The 19,497-nt window shown below is 45.0% G+C and overlaps 1 protein-coding gene across 1 annotated transcript in view; it reads right to left on the reverse strand.

Moving 5' to 3' along the window:
* Nucleotides 1-417: 417 nt before the first annotated feature.
* Nucleotides 418-19,497, reverse strand: part of LOC119389367 (eukaryotic translation initiation factor 5A) — a 43,170-nt gene continuing 24,090 nt past the window's right edge. The window contains exons 3-5 of the mRNA XM_037656591.2: nucleotides 17,545-17,649; nucleotides 6,764-6,901; nucleotides 418-1,409 (exon numbers count right to left, since the gene is read on the reverse strand). Of these exons, the coding sequence (XP_037512519.1) occupies nucleotides 1,350-1,409; nucleotides 6,764-6,901; nucleotides 17,545-17,649 (303 nt within the window). The 3' untranslated portion in view covers nucleotides 418-1,349. The remainder of the gene's footprint in view (nucleotides 1,410-6,763; nucleotides 6,902-17,544; nucleotides 17,650-19,497) is intronic.

Consider the following 19,497-nt stretch of genomic DNA (forward strand, 5'->3'; position numbering starts at 1 on the left):
CTTGGTTTTTTCAATAATTCGGCATTTGGACATTTTCTCTGGTCCCTTCGAATTAACGACCTTTTACTATGACACCGATTTCACCCTACAATTTCAAAAATAAGAAAAATTGCACAAGCCTAGTTTTAATCAAAATATTGTGCAAGCTGGGTCATGACAATACTCACTTTTGTCTATAAATGCAATATATAAATAATATTCAATACAAAATTGTTCAACAGATGACTATTCTTCAAACCTCGTATCTACATTAAATTTACCATTTTCCCATAAAGTTTGGGAATTCTAGGCAGTAGTGCTGCTGAGACTTCTCTAGTGGCATAGATACAATGATGTTTATGTACAATAACCTCGCACAAACCATTGGCATACACAGCTTGCTGTAGATATCTATCAACACACATAATAGGCTGCAGATGAAATAGTGGAATACAAATTTATTACGCCAAGAGACTCATCGAGCCACTTGACACCACAACTCATGTTTAGTCAACACTTTAAAAAAAAAGCAATTGGGAGAAAAACTGGGGAAGCAGGACTCCCAACGATGGGAAAAAAGAACCCAAATTACACCCAATTTAAGTGTTCCCATCCCTGAGAGAAACACCATAGAAAAAAAAAAGGTACGTTGATAAAAAAAATTTAATTCCAAATTAAAACATCCAACTTAACAAAAGGAAAACCATGACACAAAAGAGCTTGCTGCACTGAAAATACCTGAACTTCAGAAGCTTAAAAAAAAAGGGGGAGGGGAGAAGGGGGGTTTAACACCAGCTATGTATACATTCTTAATTTGTTGTCCTAGGGCCCAAAAACTTCATGTACAAAGAATCCCAGAGCACAATGAAACCCACACCCTTGCTAGCCCAGCCCACAATGAAAAGTAAAGCATTACAGAGATGTGCAGATGTAAAAAAAACCCAGAGCTTAATAAAAGAAAAAGTGACGAAGCTAACAGGCACTCTCACATTTCCTCACCATCGAGCAAGATGAGGTTGTGGTTACACGCGACACCATGAACACGTCATTCAGAAAAATACCAGTCTTCTGAGAAATTTTGAAAAACAAGAAAAACATTTCTAGCACTGAAACAAAAAGGGAAAGTCAGACATAGTCAGCAAAAACAAGCACACTAGTGTGATCATAGATTTCCACCAGCCGCAGCTCCATCCTGTCATCCATCCCTGACTTTGGATTTCCTTGGGTAGTTGAGAAACCACTGCATCCCCTTGTGTGTCGGACATTTGTACGGCCGTGACATCCTCTTCCTTTCCCCCCATTTGTTTTCCTTTTTTTGAGTGGCAGCGGCTGCATTTCATTGGCCGGGTGTGTCTTCCCTCTGGTCTTGCTTAGTTGGCATTCTTGCACGCAATGATACATTCCATGCCAACGGCACACATTACAGTCACCTGCGAGAAATAAACGTGAGCAATCAGATCAGTGTGCAAGGGGCCCTGAGAGCATGCACACAGTGCACATTCCAAGCAGAATGAGTGCTGAAAGGGCAACTCCAGCCATTTGTCGACACCCATCATCTTATTTTATGGAAAAAAAAAAAAAAAGGACAGCTAAGGAGGAGGTCAATCTGCACAACGCACGCGTTATGAATTTTTCACTGACTGTGAGGAACGGCAACTTGGCGTGAGTGCGGTGAGCATGGCGTCACTAAAGCAGTGCAAGTCGCTAACACTAGAAATAGAAAGGAAGGTTGCCCTAATTAAGGAAGTGGAGAAAGGAGGCCAAACAAAATCGAGCATTGCGCAGGAATTCGGCATCCCTTAGTCTACACTGTCGACAGTGCTGAAAAACAAGCAGAAGGTGCTGGATGGATATCAAGAGAGCTTCTCCAGCCAGCGGAAGCGGGTTCGAGGCTCCAAGTTCTCGGACGGTGAAGCGGCGTTGATGGTGTGGCTGCGAAATGCCAGAGCGGCCAACCTTCCCGTCACCACAGCACTGATGATGGAGAAGGCTGACGCTTTGGCCTTGCAAATGGGGCACACAGACTTCAACAGCAGCAGCGTTTGACCGCTTCAAAAAAACCCCGGCGAGAATGGCACTGTCAAAGCAGCCGCTGCAGACAATTGGCGCAGCAGCCGGCTCCCTGAGTTGCAAAAGAGGTACGACGAAAAAGACATTCAACCTTGACAAGGCAGCGCCATAAGATGTTGTCGAGCCGTACCTTCACACAATGAAAGGTGTAGCATGCTCTGGAAGGAAACAACAGAAAGACCAGGTAACTGTCCTTTTCGGAGCAAATTCAACAGGCGAAGAAAAGCTGCCTTTACTTATAATTGGCAAAGCTCTCAAGCCTAGGTGCTATGACAATGCACGACTGCTGAATGGCATTATCTATCATCCAATAAAGCAGCACGGATGACAACAACTCTTTCCGAAGAGTACAATCACGCCCTCGATAACAAGATGACCAAGAAAAACAGGAAGTCCTGTTCATTGTGGACAATTGCCCAGGCCATGGCAAAATAGACAACTTGCAAGCAGTGACAGTAGTTTCTGCCAGCAAACATGACCTCTGTGCTGCAGCCGACGACCCAATGTGTGATTGAAGTTGCCCGCAAAATTTACCGAAAGAGCCTGTTTCATCGAATTTTATTGTGTGAAAACAGGAAAGGCTACGAAATCGACCTGCTGGGAGCAGTAGATTTCCTCAGCAGTACATGGCAGCAAGTTCATGCAGCGGCTATCGCCAACTGCTTCGCGCATGCAGGATTTACACGTGCCGCCAGTTTGCCAGAGGCGGGGACAGATGACAGCTGTGAGGAACTCTGTCAAGATGTGATCAAGCTTACCGACAACAGTGCCACCGACAGTGATGCGCCCTTTCACGAGTACGCACCGTGCGAGCAGGATGTGCCGTTGACAGGAAAAATGACGGCTGCTGCCGAAATCATTGAAATGGCCACAAATGGAGGGGAAAGCGGAGACTATGGCAACGACGACGAACCACCTTGAGAGGTGCTGTCATCTGTCAAAACCAGGAATTTGCTGCACTTGCTGCGAAATAAGGTTGAGTGTAGCGGTGGGGAAGATACTCATGCGATGCGTCAAGCAGCTAGAGGACGTCTTCCTTGGCGAGAGTGCAACCGCAAAGCAGACCAGCATAGGAAGTTTTTCTCTGCTGAATAAAATGGCAGTGCTACAAAACCCACCCAGTTAACATCTCGTGTATGTTATTTTTTTTCCCTTTAAAACCTTTACTAGAAGAAAGATTAGAAGCTGCTGCTGAAGAGCTGGTAAGTAATAGTGATTTTTCTGGAAAGAGCTCAATTTTTACCAGCGATTTCCACAACTTTGCCTGTCTCGAAATTTTGCCCGGCTTTTACGACTTCAAGTTAATGAGGTACTGTATTAGCGTTGAAATACAGCACATTTTTTGTGACAATCTTTTCTAAACATAAAACGCGCAGATATGTATTCATTTACACTAAGCAGAACAGTGGCCCGCCTTCGTTTGACATATGACCCTATGCTCATGAGCGGCAGCATTATTTGAGGGCCTAGCGGCAGCTGCAGATGTGCTGGAAAAGTACGATGAGCGCCTTGCGGCCTCCGAGATTACCTCCGACAACGCGTTACCAGAACCAATCGTGGCGACCACGAGCGCCTAGCTTGCAAGGCGGTAAAGAGATCTCACGTGATGACAAGCATTCGGAAAACTTGTTCTACCTGCTTTTAAAATTCCAAAACTGTCGAAAATTTCAATATGACGGCGGTTAACCACAGTTTCATCCACTCCTGTGAAAGCAAAACCGTGAGCATATGCAAGGAGGGCTACATCTGCGTACAGTTCAGGGTCTTTTCAGATCGAAAAATACTGCTAATAAAATAATCACACGCTCTTGGGATTAACCGCTGCAGCCACAAACACTACAAAGGGTGAGCTTTCCATTGCGCCGTTAAAAACTTGGTAGAGAAAAATCAGTTGTAGATACCTTAAGGGGGGAAGCGGGTCTTTGAGACCGAAAATCAGAAAAAAAATCGAATTTTTGAAAATGTTTTATTTGGATTCTGCCGCTACTCATGCATACCCTCGCCAATTTTCATGCGTCTTACATCAGTATTTGAGCCGTGACAGCATTTTATGTGCCATGAGTGAGCTAAATTTTTAGCGATGAACGCGTAAAAAATGGGCTTATTCAGCGCCACGCTGTTGCCGTTTTACGTTCCCTACAGCAGCCATCTTGGTCGCATTCGAAAGAGCCGCGCTTTTTCTCGAATATCCCGCCGCCCTTGTTTCCGTCCACTCAGAATTCACGTAGAAAATCCGCGCCAAATAAAGGTCCCTCCGCGTGAGCCTATTTGCACAGTGAGCCCACGTGACTAAATAACGCCTTCCGATTCGTCGGGCCTCCCGCGCTGCCTGCTACAGCGCACGCAAAGCGGCAAGTTGATGTCGCCGTAGTATAACTGCGTTGTTCTTGTCGATTTACGTCCGTAATGTTCCAACCCGCGCAAGTTGGCAAGAAATTGGAGCAGGAGTTTTTGATCATCCTCAACAAAGACTGCACGTTGCGGCGGCTTACTGGCACGGCGCCAAGTGAGCTAGACGATGTGCGCCGCAGCCGCTGGGAGTGAATTAGGCCTACGCTCTCGGCCGCGTTTTGGAACTTTGATCGTGGCGAAGCCATATCGAAAGTTGCGCAGCGCTCATAAATTTGAAAAAAGAAAAACCGAGATCACGGCTCGGGTGCATCAGAAGCGCATTCAGCGGAGGACGGCGTGGCGGCGGAACGCGATTCATCGGTCGAAATGCCGACTTCACCTGTGTCGGCGGCCGCCTCGACGACATCAGTGATAGGCAGCGTGGTAGAAGGATCGACACAATGTTCTTGACTAGCGCCGATCGTGCGCAACAGCAGAAAAAGACTGAAGATAAGATCTCCAGCTTATCGGCAACTTCCGCTAGCGAGCGCAAGCTGCGGACGCTCGCAACAGCGTGCGAGGGCTCTGACCCGTCGGCGGCTAACTACGGGATCGTCGACTGCTCCGCAATCAACAAACTGCTTGAAAGGACATGCACTGGGGCCGTTTCGATTGGAAAAGGTGATAAACTGCTCTCCTGGGGTCTTCTAAGGCATTTATTTGCAAAGTAAAGCATTTTTACTTGTGTAGCGCTCCTTGAAGATACAGAGTTTTGTTTTTTGCTTTTTTCTCAGTTTCAATTTCTTGGTCACCTTTTATTCTTTTAACGAGCGTTTCTCAGCTTTGGTACACTCTATTTTGATCATTTTTGCATTACTGAAAAGCTAGATGTTTAATGAGTGCAACAAAGTGCCATATGTTACTGTAGAAAAGCGTAAATTTTTACAAGAGAGAAAATATATTTTCTCGGTAATCGAATGGCGAACTTTGAAGCTTCATAACTTTTGTTGTAGGAAAGCTTAAACCATAAAATTTGCTTTTTGCACTCTTTGATAACTGTAGAATGCAATGACATTTAATTCAGCAGGATCCGAGTAGCCAATTTATTAAGAAGGTGATTAAACGAAATTTTCATGAATGATTAATTAAAAAAATAGTCGTAAGGGCTACATAAAAACTGAGTTCATATTTGATATTTGCACATGTAAATACATGATCACCGAAGGTTTCATCATCCTAACTTAAAAAGATGCTTCATGTCAAAGTGCCTCTTCCCCCTTAAGGCGCCAATAATGTGGTGCAACATGGCCAACCACACAAGCACCTTTACAAAGGTGATCGGTTTCATTGCACTACTGAGAAAAGGCAATGTGAGCCCACCATATGTGCTCCATAAGTGAGTGCTCCAGAACCATCCAAAGTCCCATGCTCCATAAGTGAGTGCTCCAGAACCATCCAAAGTCCCACGGAAGAGTTCAGCGACAGCATGTTCCTGAGCAGCTTCAGCTTTCCGAAGTGAGCACTTCAGCTTCTCATTAAGCTGCCGCTGGAAATGAGTCCAGACAATGGGATTTTTCCCGTGCCACCATTCATTCAGCTGCTGATGGGCTTTTCCTACACTATAGACTGCAGCAAGACTTTTTGCACTCACGGAGCTGCCGCTCACTGCACGGCCAGCACGTTGCTCTTGCTGCTGAACTCTTCTTTCAGCTGCTTTCATTGCCTTTTGTTGTCCGTCAGTGACACCACGCATTTTTTTCTTTTTTTGCTATCACATTGATTGCCAATACTCCCAAGTCAATGAGTAGAGCTGAGTGTTCAGCGGAATGCAATTTTTGCCTTTCCACTGCCACAGGGAAATACAACCAACGGACATGAATAAGTAAATGAATACCCACACACTCAATAACAAAGCATATGCGGGGGGGACATAAACATCCACATAGTGGACAGATGCAGCGCGCGTGCCTACATGCTGCTTCAGTGGCACGTCATCGCAAGCTGCCCACTACATGGCCAGATGAGACGCATTCTTTCCATCTGTCAGGGCCCTTGAACATAAACTCGCATAGCAACCTAACAACACAACCGTCCTGGCACTACAACATTCTCACTGTCATGCGGCGAACCTGTTCTCAAGCTGTCAGCACATACCTTTCTTACCCAAGCTAAACCAAGCTCCAAATCAGGCCCGTAGCCAGCAATTTTTTTCGGGGGGAGGGGGCACTTGCTGAAAGTCTTGACTATTTGAGAAAAATGCCTATTTTAATTATTTTCAATAAAACACCATGTATCATAAAAATATAGGAGGGGGGGGGGAAGCGCCCCCCACCCCTGGCTACAGGCCTGCTCCAAATATTTTCCAAAATATTTTCGAACTTACAATGACACTGTTGTCTTCCTTGTGAAATTCTTCACGGATCCTTTGGCCCAGTTCCCCATCTGGAAGCTTGAGGTCATCGCGGGTGTCGCCTTTGTCGTTCATTAGTGTGACATAGCCATCATCACTTATGTCAATCAACTGCAAATGATTGTGACAAAACAATTACGAACTTGCATACTAAAGGAATCTTTTCTGCTAGAACCCAGTTTGACAGATTTATTTAAAAAAATTAATACTTCTCTAACCTCACAATTACTGAACAGCAATAAGCACTACAAATCGGGTCACAATGAAACTCTTCATTAGCAAAGGTTCATACCACATATCACAACAACACAAGAATAAAATATTTGCCATAGCATCATGCATAGTAATTGAGATCAGAGAGAAAGCTACTGCCATCCACTGCATGTTTATTTCTTCCAGTTTCTGGATGCACAGCGATACTAATGGCATCCTTATGTGATTTTTTTTTTTCTGATATGTACAATGCTCTAAGTTGACCTTACATCCTGCCTCAGGGAGATTTTATTCCACTATCATTAAGTATTTTAACAAAGCCTTCAAAAAAGTGCCCTTTTTGGTATTACACCTCATTATCACCTTTCATAAATGCAAAAAGAGCACGTGCAAAATGAGAAAAAGGCAAGTGGTTATGAACACAAGCTTTCACATCAGTTGAATGCGGCATGGGATGCATGTGGTCCAAATTCAGTAAGAGTTGAGATCCTTGAATTAGTTTCTCACATTAAATTGTTACAGGACAATTGCTAATAACACTGCAATTTTGCACATCCGTTCTAGGTGCTAAATTCCGATGCCAATTCTAGAATATTTTAATGTTGGCTCATCGCATCCAAAGCAGTGTGGCCGCATCATGACCAGTGTCTTTATCAGAGACATTTTTTCACTATCCCACGCACATCCCAGTAAATATTTTGCAGCTGAGATGATCAGCAACAGACCATCCATACACGAAATTGCAGCCGTTAAATTTGATGCACGTGCACGCCGCGGTAAAAACGGCATTCAAGAACTCCCACCAAGTTTCTGACATTGTGCTCAAAACAACGAAACTACTGCGCATCGTTGCTGGTCCTGCGATTGTGCACGACCACGATGTTCTCAAGCGCCACATGCGGTTGCATTCTGCTGGAACTGCTGCGGACTAAGCCGCAGTAGACGCAATCATACATGGCAAATGATTCAGTTCTGAAGACATGTACGTGGCCAGCGTGCACGGATTGAAAACGAAACCACCATGTGGCGCAACCGTTGCACACGAAATAGAAGCCCCCATTGCTGCGATTATAAACAGACTACGAAGCTCGAAAGGCACACGACTAACACAGACAAAAATTAAAGGCAGAGAAGTCTTTAAAAAGGCACACGCATTTCGGCTTCTCGTCGATCACTTACAACTACCGATGCAGACTTTAAGGGGAGACGTGGGTCTTAAAAAATGGTTTTTTAAAAGTTGGGTGAATGGCGTGAAATTTAACACACTTATTCAGCTTTTTCTGCAGATTCAAAATCTCTAAGTAGATTTTTAATAGCTGCATTAGAACAAAAGATATGCAATTTCTAACACACATTTAAGCATATTTCTTACGGGGATTTTTGGCAACTTTGCTTCGTCAAACACAAAAACAAAGTATGTGGCAAGATTGCCAGGAAGCTAGTCTAGCCGGTGATGCTATTTATTTTCTTATAATGTTGTTCACCAAATTATAATTCTCGATTATCAGAAATAGTATGCAGCAAAAAAAATTCACTCACATTTACGGCGATTTATTTTGCATTCAAAGTTTGTTGAAGACAATCGGATTAGCATCACCGGCTAAACCAGCTCTCCGGCAGCCTTGCCACATACTTTGTTTCTGTGTTTGACAAAGCAAAGTTGCCAAAAATTCCCGTAAGAAATATGCTTTTAGAGATTGCACATCTTTTGTAATAATGCAGCTACCAAAAATCTAATTAGAGATTTGGAATCTGCAGAAAAAATGGGATAAGTTTGTTAAATTTAGTTCAGTTCACCCAGCTAATAAAAGAAATAAAAAAAAGACCCGCGTCTCCCCTTAAAGTCAAGTTTTCTGCTGGCCCCTAGCGAAGCTCTTGCATGTACGCTCAAGAGTAGCCTGAATACTGTATGTTTTCATGTATAACCCGCCCCACCTCCCCACTACAAACGGCAGAAAAAGAGCCACCTTCCGTGCATTCCAGTTAAAGAGGTACTGACACCATTTTTCAAAGACTATTTTACTCTGCCATACAAATCTGTATACAGCGATGGCTCTGAGCAAATGTGACCCTCAGCAAATGCAGATAACATACTTTATTTTGATATTAAAGTCAATTTTCCCATGGCACATCTACAGACACTAGCTTGACGTCAGGCCACAGTATCAACAGACCTTTTTCAAGTACGTGAGCGGTACCAACGGGTGCGCAAGCGTTCATGGGAAATGTGTGTACGCCGCAGCAGCCGCCGCGACGAGCGGGCGGGCCTCACGCTGTAGCTTTCCGCTTGCGCCGTGCCATGACTTCTTAGACACAGTGAATTTGGCAAGGTGCAACATGTTACTGCGCAATTCAATCCCGAACTTTAGTGTTTAGCTGCGACGTCCTCTAGACGATTTTCATGTCCCACTGTTGGACCAGTTGAGCGGCTCAGAAGCGTCACCATTTATTCTTTTTTTGGCTGGCGCCAGTGCACCTTACAGCCATAAATGAAAAAAAAAAAAAAAAAAAAACCAAATAAAAAACTGTTTCCTATGAAGTGCAGAAGCGGTCTATGATTAACGGATGCATTTGGAATGAACGTCCAACACTCTTGACAAGTACAGTGTGAGGTTCAGATATTTAAAGAGTACACTAGAAAGTGTAGTCTGCATTTGGGGAAATGAGACATTCATTGCATCACTCACGCCCTATATGTAACGAACAAGAAGTGCCTACTAAGCTTCGTTGCTGCTATAACTACAGGTTGAAAAATACTTATGGAGTGAAAAAAGAAAGGAGCAGTACAAGGAAGGAAATGCACAAACCAGCGCTCACACACAACTGAAAGGTTATTGCACGCGTGAAAAAAGCATATATGGGTGTATCCAGATAAGATCGAACACGAGGTCCCGGTCACCATTTCCGATTTTGATGAAATTTGCTGTAGGTCCAGGCATTACACCCACAACAATGGTTTCGCAGTTAGTTTTGCGAAAAAAAAAAAAAAAAATATACAAATTTTGGCCGCAAAAAACACTTTTCCGCCAATCTCGCGATTTCTCAATTTTGAGCGCAACTAACATGCCGGATTGATAGGTTCGCCTGTTGCATGGGCATGCGCAGATAAGTTTTCATGCCTTCTTTCTTTTCAGCCGTTGTGCGTCTCTTCAGTTGTTAGTCAGCGTTTGTGGTGTCCTGACTTCTTTCTTGTGTCCGTGTTTGCACGCCCTGTCTTTTTAGAATGAATACTTACCAACTAGCTCAGCTCTGTTATTCTAGGGGAAAAACTGTGCACTACTTCGTCACAATATTTATTCCTCTTAAAGAACAAGTGAAATACGATCTTATGAGTCTTATTTCCCTTGCTTGTCGAAGCACTTTTGAAGAAAAAAATCACAAACTTGGCAAATCGCACAAAATACCTTTATTTCGGGAATTTATTGCTGCATGCAAGTTAAAATGAGGATAATAAAACTCGGTACATATTAGCTTTGATACTTTCGCTCTCTTTTAAAATAATTTGCATGGTTTTATCGCCTTATGTTTCACTTGATAAGTGGGCTGAAACGTAAGTGATTTACCAAAAACGCCGAACTTTGAAAATGATTTTCTCAAAAAGGCCATTTTTAATTTTTTTAAAATCCCTCTGATTGAAGTCAAGGACGTCATCTACAATTCTGCAGAAAAAAAAACGTTGCATTATTTTGGTTGCTAACAAGTTATAGTGCGTCAAATGTGACCATGGCAGCCTAGCGGCCGCGTCGTTCGTTATGTCCTGAAACTTGAACATACCGTATTTATTCGAAAATAGGTCGGGCACGAATATAGGTCGACCCCTACTTATAGCACTCTACGAGAAATAAAAAAAAATATTCGAAAATAGGTCGACCCGCTTTTTTTTTTTTTTTTTTTTAGAAACAGGAAAATTGAAACATAGCACACCTTTATTTACAATTAACTTAGCGCCCTAGTCGCTGCCGGGAGTGTCATGTTCGTCAGATGTGCAAGGAAGGTTGTCGGATTCTTCGCAGGCATCCTCGGCATCCCAAATGACGTCGACTTCGCTGCCATCGATTGCGTTGGAAATGCAGCACTTTTTAAAGCCAGTCACGATAATTTCCGCTGGCAAGTCTTTCCGCGCGTCCTTCACCCACGTCGCAACTTCATTGAGGGAAGCCCTTCTCGCGGCGTCCCGTCGGTGTCATTGCAGCATCCTCCTTCAAGCCACTCTTTGTAACTCTTCGCCACCCGGTCCTTAATATAGCCGGGACGTCATACCTAGCGGTATGACGACCAGGTCTGTTGGCCTTCTGCAGGGCCTCCTTGACGCCCGGAGCCTCAGTTCTTTTTCAAGAGCGTCATGCCTGCCAGTTGCTGGGCCGCGAAAAGCATGACGCCATCCATTGCACACGAACAGTCGGTCCCGCTGCTTCCGCCAACCCCTAATCAACTTTTACGTCGAACTCACGCTGAGCGGCACAATTGCTGGAATTCTCGGCAAAAAGTATCACTTGACGCTTGAAGTCAGCTGTGTAGCGCTACCGACGTGACACCGTCGCAACCGCGCATTTGCAAATGCGAACCGTCACGTCAGATCAAAACAACAAACAAAGAGTGAGGCCTTAGGCCAGTGCCAGTGCGGCTGCGCGTCGGCAGGCAGCACGGCTAGGGGGCTAGGGACTTCACGGCCTACCTAGGGAAATCACGGGTTCCAGCGCAAACATGGCGGAGCGGCTGCATTTCGCGGGGGCTTTGAAAAGGCGGTGTGCAGCTATTGCACAAATAACTTTTTTTTTCTTAGTTACTTAGTCGGAAAAAGCGAACGGGTACGGTTTTTATACCAGATTTTATGGTATATAATGTGCGTATGTAGCAGGAACTGCTTGAAGAACAGCAGGCGCGGCAGTTGAACGGCATAGGTGCGGTGCTTTTGGTCGCTTTGATCGCGAATATAGGTCGAGATTCTTTGGTCACGAATATAGGTCGATAGCTGATTATGGGCAACATTTTTGGGAAAAAAAGGTCGACCTATATTCGAATAAATACGGTAAGTTGCTAAAAATACTTGTACGTGACATAATCACCTGAATGGGAGTTTGAGTACAAAACGTATCATACGCAGTGATGGGAATGGCCAAAAGTGTTTTGTATCAGGTTTTGTAGCAGGAAAAATGATGATTTGTAGCAGCTGCCCTCAGTTTTGTAGCAGGTTGCGAAAACGAAAAAAAAAAAACAGGTCAGATGGCGTTTTAATGCTTTTATTATACAATAAAATGAAGTATTAAATACAGTGTGCGCATGAGTTCAATGACGGTGCAACTAACGCAAGCTTTAAACAAAGCCTAGGATCACAAATATATGAAGACTGGTTGGCACAAAGACGCAGGTACACAATACATGAATGTCACTTGCATGAAACACACTAAGCTTTCTTCCCTTTTTTCTCCGCATGCAAGTGTGGCATACACTCGGCCATCTTTTTTCGTGCTTGAGCAAGCACTGCTCGCCCACTCTCGATGTCAGAGAAGTTCTTCAACTTCATGCCCCGCTGAATCAACAAGTCAGCATTTTTAATCATCCGTTCTGCCTCAGCCACTTCCTTTTTGGCTTGGTCATTCGTAAGTTCCACATTCGGTGAACTTTGCTCTGCATCTATACGCATACGCTTTGATGGTCGCTCTTCAGCTGCAAGGCGCTCCGCATACCGTCTTGATGCCCCCTTGACAGCCTTGATGACATCGGAATTGACTGGAAATGAGCACGGGTCCCTGTCAAACCTCTTTGAATATGACATGTGACGTATGCCATTTACGCTTGAGAGAGAAAGATTTGACCTGTCGTGCAGGACTCTTGAGTTTTCACTAAATCCACGCTCAACATCGCCATTGCCATGCGGAAGTGATAGAAGTGCCTTGACTAGCTTGGACAATAGCGGATATTTTGGCCCACCCTGACCATCTTTCATGATGAAAACTTGATGCCAGTATTTGTCCAGTGGCATGTCAGAACCTGCATGTAACTGGTTCAAGTTTAGCACCGTCAATTCATCAAGAAGAGATGAAACTTCAGCGGGTTGAACCACCTGGAGTGCACACTTTGCAAGATATCTGAAGGAGTCTCTTGAATTCAAGATTCCGCACTATGATTGCTCGGATGCAGGCACCTGACATGTTGGAGCATCTGATTCTCAAGAGGAAGTTTTGCCATCAAGTACTTCGAACATGTAATGTAGAACGACCTTGCTCCTAGCCGGAACGCAGCTTTCTCTGCAGCAGTCCAGGTCTTAAGGGGGGACGCGGCTTTCATATCGCGAAAAATGGCAAAAAAATCGATTTTTTGAAAATCACATTTTCAGTTTCTCTAGCCCTTTTTATATCCGATTCCAAAATATCTTCACCGAAAACCGCGTAGAAGTGCTATAAAAAAATTGTTGCGCCTGCCGAGGTGGCGAAAATTATTGGGGAAATCGCAAAAAAAACACTGATTTTCAAAAAATCATAGCTCCGCAACGACGCCACCGGGCGCCGATATCTTGGGCTCATCGGAAAGCGCATTTCTCCGTCTTCAAATTCCCCGCCGCAGCTGGCTCCTCCCTTCGAAAACAAGCGCACAAAAAGCAAATGTTCGAAGGTCGTTTCGAGCCCTCCGATTGGCCGCGTCCGCCATGTTGCCCCAGCGCGCCTCGCCATTGGTCCGATGCTCGCTCCGGGACATCGTCGTCTGCAGCTCGTGCGTCTCGAGCTCACGGCTGTCGAAAGTCGCGCTACTTCGTTGCGTGTTCGCAATCGCTCTGTGTTCACGGCTCGATAACTTTGAACAAGAACTACGTTTTAGTTTGGAGCTACTAGCGGAAGCTCGGTGGGATTACGATGGCGCGCCGCACTCGTAGCGAACATCGCAAACGCGCGTCTCGGACCGACTTTCTAGCGTTGACTCGTCGGATCCGTGGTTGGAGGTTCTGCTTATGCGCACTTCGGACGTCGTGACGAAGATGATCGCAGGACGACTCTTTGTACTCGCGACCACGCCTTACGAACTTTGAAACATCGGGCACCGCGGCCGGCGCGTCTACTGCTCGGAGTCGTCACTAGGCCTAACTCCGCTCACGGCATCGGCACGCGAGACGAACCTCGAACTTTGCAGGCAAGAGCAACGCGTTAGCGGACTCGCGGCAGTGTGCTTCTTCGCAAGGAACGAAGCGCTTCCCCCGCCGGCTTCTCGGTACAGCGGATGGTCATTTTACGCATCGGCAGCGGACCCCACGGCCAAGCTCGTCGCGCAACGGGCGCGCGTCGGCGTCCCGCAATGCGAGGCCAAACACGTTGCGCGCCTATTTTTCGTCGCCGCACCTAGGCATATTGCGCATCGTCACCGAATGCCGCCACCCAGCACATCGCGTGCTGACTTCCCGGACTATGCGGCCGAGCACTTAGAGGTGAAATAAAGCACTGTTGATGCAATTTAGGCGCGCTTGGAGCCGTGCGTGGTATCGCCGTAAGCGCTCATGAATCATCTGAAAAAATAAAAGCCTCGCAGAAAACCGTGTCCGCGACCGGGTGAATGATGAAGCGCATCACAGGCGAGGTTTACAAATTAGCTTGACGAGTGAAACAGGGAGATGAATTCATATCTGCCCAGTTCGCGTCTTATTCTGAATAAACTGCTAAGGAATTCCTATTCCACCTATGTCTTGGCCATAACTGCCTGTTATTTAGGAGGAAGTGATAGGTTGCCATGATGAGAGCCGCTTTTAGTATCCTATAAAAATGATTCAATGATCAATTGCAATCAAGACTGTTAATTATGTTAATGAGAGCATGAATACAAGAAAGCTGGCAAATCATCATAATACATGACCTACTTGAATAACAATATCTTGTTTTTTGTCATGTCTATTACACCACTTCATAACTTCGTTTAAATTCATGCTACATGTTCTTTGTATATCAGAAAAGGATTTTAAGAAAAAAGAAAGAAAACAAAGGCACAACCGATGAAAGGCCACATGTGCAGGAGGTCCAACCTTATAAAACACCTTAAAGATCACAATCTTCTTGTGTTTTAGAGAAGCAAGGCACCTCAAACTAAAGACAGGGCACTCAAGAAAGTGCACATTACGAAGGACTCAAAAGATTACGACCCCAGTGCCTTTTGATGAAGTAATATCGTTGGTACAACTTTAAAAGCCGTTTTCTCAAAACGACTTTTCTTGCTTCCTGCTTCGCTTGTTCCGCTGATTTCTCACTGACCGCTGGGTCTATTTCAGTTCCGTTTTTTGTTCTATATTCCTTGAAGCACAGTTCAGGGCGTGACATTCTTGCTTTTTCAGTATGGCGTTTTGATAATTAGCTATTTGAGGAGTTGCACAAAGCCTCGATGCCTGTTGCGCAGTCACCTCATGAAAAAGGAAAACTAAAAAAAATTTTGTTGCAAATAAAAAAATCTAAGAATGTCACGCCCGCAACCAGACATCTTAGAATGCATAGCACTTTGAACGAGTTTCCTATCGCATTTTTTAAGCGAGTCAGACTCGGAACAAGAGCAGAAGGTGAAATATATTGTAAATCAAAAAGTTGTAAAGATATATTCATGAAATTTCTACAGTAGCATTAAAACAACATTTGAAATAAGTGTGCCAATTTTCATCAAAATCCATGAAGAAATAAGAAAGTTGGTACCGAAAGCCACGTCCCCCCTTAATAGCTTCTTCAGTGTCTGCTCCTACCTCTACATGTTGTTTCCAGTTCCGAGAGGACTCAACGTCAATGGATGCAAGCTGACTGCCTGACTTTGCCTGAAACACTTCGGTCCTTAAAAACCTTCCCAAGATTTTTTTTAGCAGCATCACCATTTCATCATAAAGAATGTGAAGCAGGGGTTCGGTTCCGCCGCCGGTACGACTGCGAGGCTGCGGCACGCAGCGAAAACTGGGAATGAGCCGCAACTGCACTCAGCTCAAACGACAGTCCCACCAGGTACCGACACTACACAGTGACAAGCCCACGCACAACTACAGCCACGTGCCCACGCATTGGATTGTATTGGATTGGCTCTGCCTACGAATGGCACGAGAGGCGGCAGCCTATCTGCCACCTGGTGTTGCTGAAAAATCCCCTTGACGGTGGCCTCCGAGATAAAGCGGCGCATTGCCAGGTAATCTCGGAGGCTATGCGTAGCAGCTTTGGAGCAGTTCTGCTCATTTGTAGCATGGATGTAGCAGCTTTCACGAAATGTAGCAGGTTGGAGCAATGGTGCTCATTTGTAGCATAGATGTAGCAGCTTTAATGAAATGTAGCAGCTTGGAGCAATTGTAGCAGCTTTCCCATCACTGCATACGACCTCAGTTTTCCGCGGTGCTGAACGTTGCTGCCGCATAATCGTATTTTCCGGGAACGTATTACAGCTGTATTTGGGTATTTTTAATTTTCGCTATTTCGAGCATAGGAGCTGGGAAAACCTACGCGGGAACGTATCAACGAGGTTTTACTGTAGTTTCGGCATCCCTCCCTCGTCCACATTCAGCCATGCGCGCTATCGAGACATTTCTTTTTTCTCATACACTTCACGCGTCCTGTTTACAGGAGAATCTCTGGACATGCCAGCACAAAATAAGGCAACTGCATCGGCTACAGGAACGCGAGCGAAAGCAGAGGAAGATGACACTAGTAACAACACATGAGCATGACATCGAGAACAGCAGCCACAAGCGCAAAACAAAAATAGACAAACAAAATGGCCACCTCTAGTTGTACCAGCCAATGGGAGGCTCAAGAGAAGGGGGCTCGCCTCGCGTGCGCTCTGGCCAATGAGCGTTCTGCAGCCACCCTTCGGAAAAGCACCGATAGCGGCCTATCTGTTGGAGCGACGCCATTTTGAAACACCGCAAAATGCGCACAAAGAAAACAGCTTTAAAGGAAGCCCAAGATTGCGGCGATCTGCTGCGCCTGCGGGAAGTTTGAACAAATTTTACCTGTTGAGACACATTTTGCGGCCCCCGTGGCGTCTTGAAAATAAGTTATAACCCATTTCCGGGCGAAATCAGCAACATTTCGAGCAACATTTCGAGCAACATTTCAAGCAACATTTCAAGCAACATTTCTAAGGCCTGTGTCCCCCACAGGTCTTAGAAGGCAAGAAAGGAGAAATTCGCAGGGAACACTGGGACCTTTTCCCTGACAGGACAAACAATCCCCAGGCGGTGGGGGATATAACGCAATTTCAGACTCTTGTTTGGCCACATTACATTGTTGCACTTGCTCCTGCAGAGAGCGGCAGTGGGTGTCCAGTCTGCAGCTGGTGAAATGGGCAGTACAAGTCACCAGAGTAGTCACGTAACACTGGTCTCCCCGTCCATATGAATGGGGAATTCTCGCGAGCCGACGTCACTAGGTAACGGGGTGTGGACAAATATGTCTGAGCTAGCCAGAGTATGCTGCAAAACAATAATGCACACCCCCAGGTTTATCTTCTAGTAAGAACAGATGGGACAGTAGTTTTCTATATACTAAGCCAACACAAACGAACAGCCATGAGACTAGAGCTTCAAAAACAGCACTGACCTGAAAGTCGCAGCGGTTGACATTCGGCACATCAATGTTGTGAGTTGAGGGGCACAGATCCTCATGTTTCTTTGCGGTGAAGATGTCCAGGCCAACTAAATGAACCTGCAGGATTGTACAAACACAGCATGAGTGCAATGCCACAAATGCATGAAATCACAAGCTGCCCCTGCTTAAGAGTGACTGTGCTCATTTTCATGCAGCTGACAAAGTGTCAGAGGCTGAACCTTTGGCACTGATGTGATCGACGAAAGCCACTTCAGCACAGCTAAAACCGAAGTTTGGAACAGCGTACCAACCTTCTGGGAGCAGTTACCAAGCAAACATGCTTCACAAAATCTATTTAGGCATAGACACATGCATGTTTTATAAATGTTGGGGTTTAACTTCTCAAAACCATGATTTGATTATGAGGGAAGACCTTCAGCTCAGCAGTCGAGCACCATAACCACTAGACCAACATGGAGGGTCTACAATATCCCAAAAGACGAAATTGAATGCCTGCTCTTCATCTTTTTGTGGACAGCCCTAAATTTCCTTTGTCCCGTGATCGCGAGCAACCAACAATTTCCCGGAAAACACTCCATATGACTTTCCCCCATGCCTTAATCACAGCACCAGAAGCACAAGTTGTGTAAGCTTTCCATACATTCTGTTTACTATTCAGAATGATCTATCCTGGGGCCACATTCTCAAAAGGCGACAGTCGCAAAAGTATCGCCTTTGGTGCGCGCTGATTGGCTATTGACCAAAACAAGAAAAGCGAGAGCGTTATCTAGTATTTCCGTCAACGTGACAGTGCTCTACGGCACTCCTGCAATGCCTGGAATAAATGAACACACCTTATCACCGTTGGCTGGTGGTGAAGACTAGCATTTCAGTGACGTAGGCGGTAGCTTCTAGTATTCAATCCTCGGTGGATGTACGCATTTTTTACGCTGAAGCTTTCAGCGAGCATTACCTTGGGGTGTTATCACTATTAGTTCTTTGCCAGCACCTGTTTTCTCGTGGTCTGAACGTCCCAGGAACATGAACAGTGCGTTGCTCGCGTGGCTTATTGCGAGCCGGCAACATGCTGAGATGATATCGCTGCGGCGGCACACTACAGCTGAACTCTCAGAGTACGCCGTGTTAAACTCTCAATATAAATACATTCCACGCAAAGTTGCATTCTTTAAATATTATACTGTGCATTAAACAGTCGTACAAAAAAACGTTGAAAGCACTTTCGACACGTCCTATATTTCAAGTAGCCATAGCCAAGCCTGGCCACTGCGTAGAAGTCATACGCTTGAAAACGCTGCACTCGGCGCTCGAGCGGCACACTCACTCCTGTGTTGAGACATTCGTAACACCAACAGCCACTGCAATAATGACGTCACAGGTAAGTGTTTCTTCAGTTATTGAACGCATCAGATTCTACGTCACCCAACGCGATACTATAGCCTTTTGCGATCGTTTGAGAATACGGGCCCTGATGACGTTCCTGCTTTCCAGAACAACCTAGGCCTTCACTGTATGAAGTACCTGCTGTTGTGCTTCAGGGAGAGAATCGTTTGGATCCTAGTTCATGGGTGGTGAATAAAAATACAAGGTTTATTATTTGCTCCTTTGTGCCCAAAATCCAATTATTTTTATACTAAATGAAATTTCCGGTAATGGGAGACTTCGTATTTAGCTTCGACAACTTTTCAAACATGAACTATTGCTGCAATAAAGAAAAAAAGACAGACAAGGATGCTGGAACATTATGCTTTTTCAGTGAAATCCTGAAGTCTACTGCAGTGAGTGGAATTGTTGGCAAAGTCTGGCAACTGTATGGAGAGAGAACTTAAAAATGTACCACCCTGCATCAACTTGTTATAGAAGTATATTACAACGAATAAATTGTTTTTTTACAAGCTAACTATAATGAAACTGTCTATTTAAGTTTTGCTCACTCTAATAAATGGA

Source organism: Rhipicephalus sanguineus, chromosome 4, assembly GCF_013339695.2.
Source record: "Rhipicephalus sanguineus isolate Rsan-2018 chromosome 4, BIME_Rsan_1.4, whole genome shotgun sequence".
NCBI classification, from domain to species: Eukaryota; Metazoa; Arthropoda; class Arachnida; order Ixodida; family Ixodidae; genus Rhipicephalus; species Rhipicephalus sanguineus.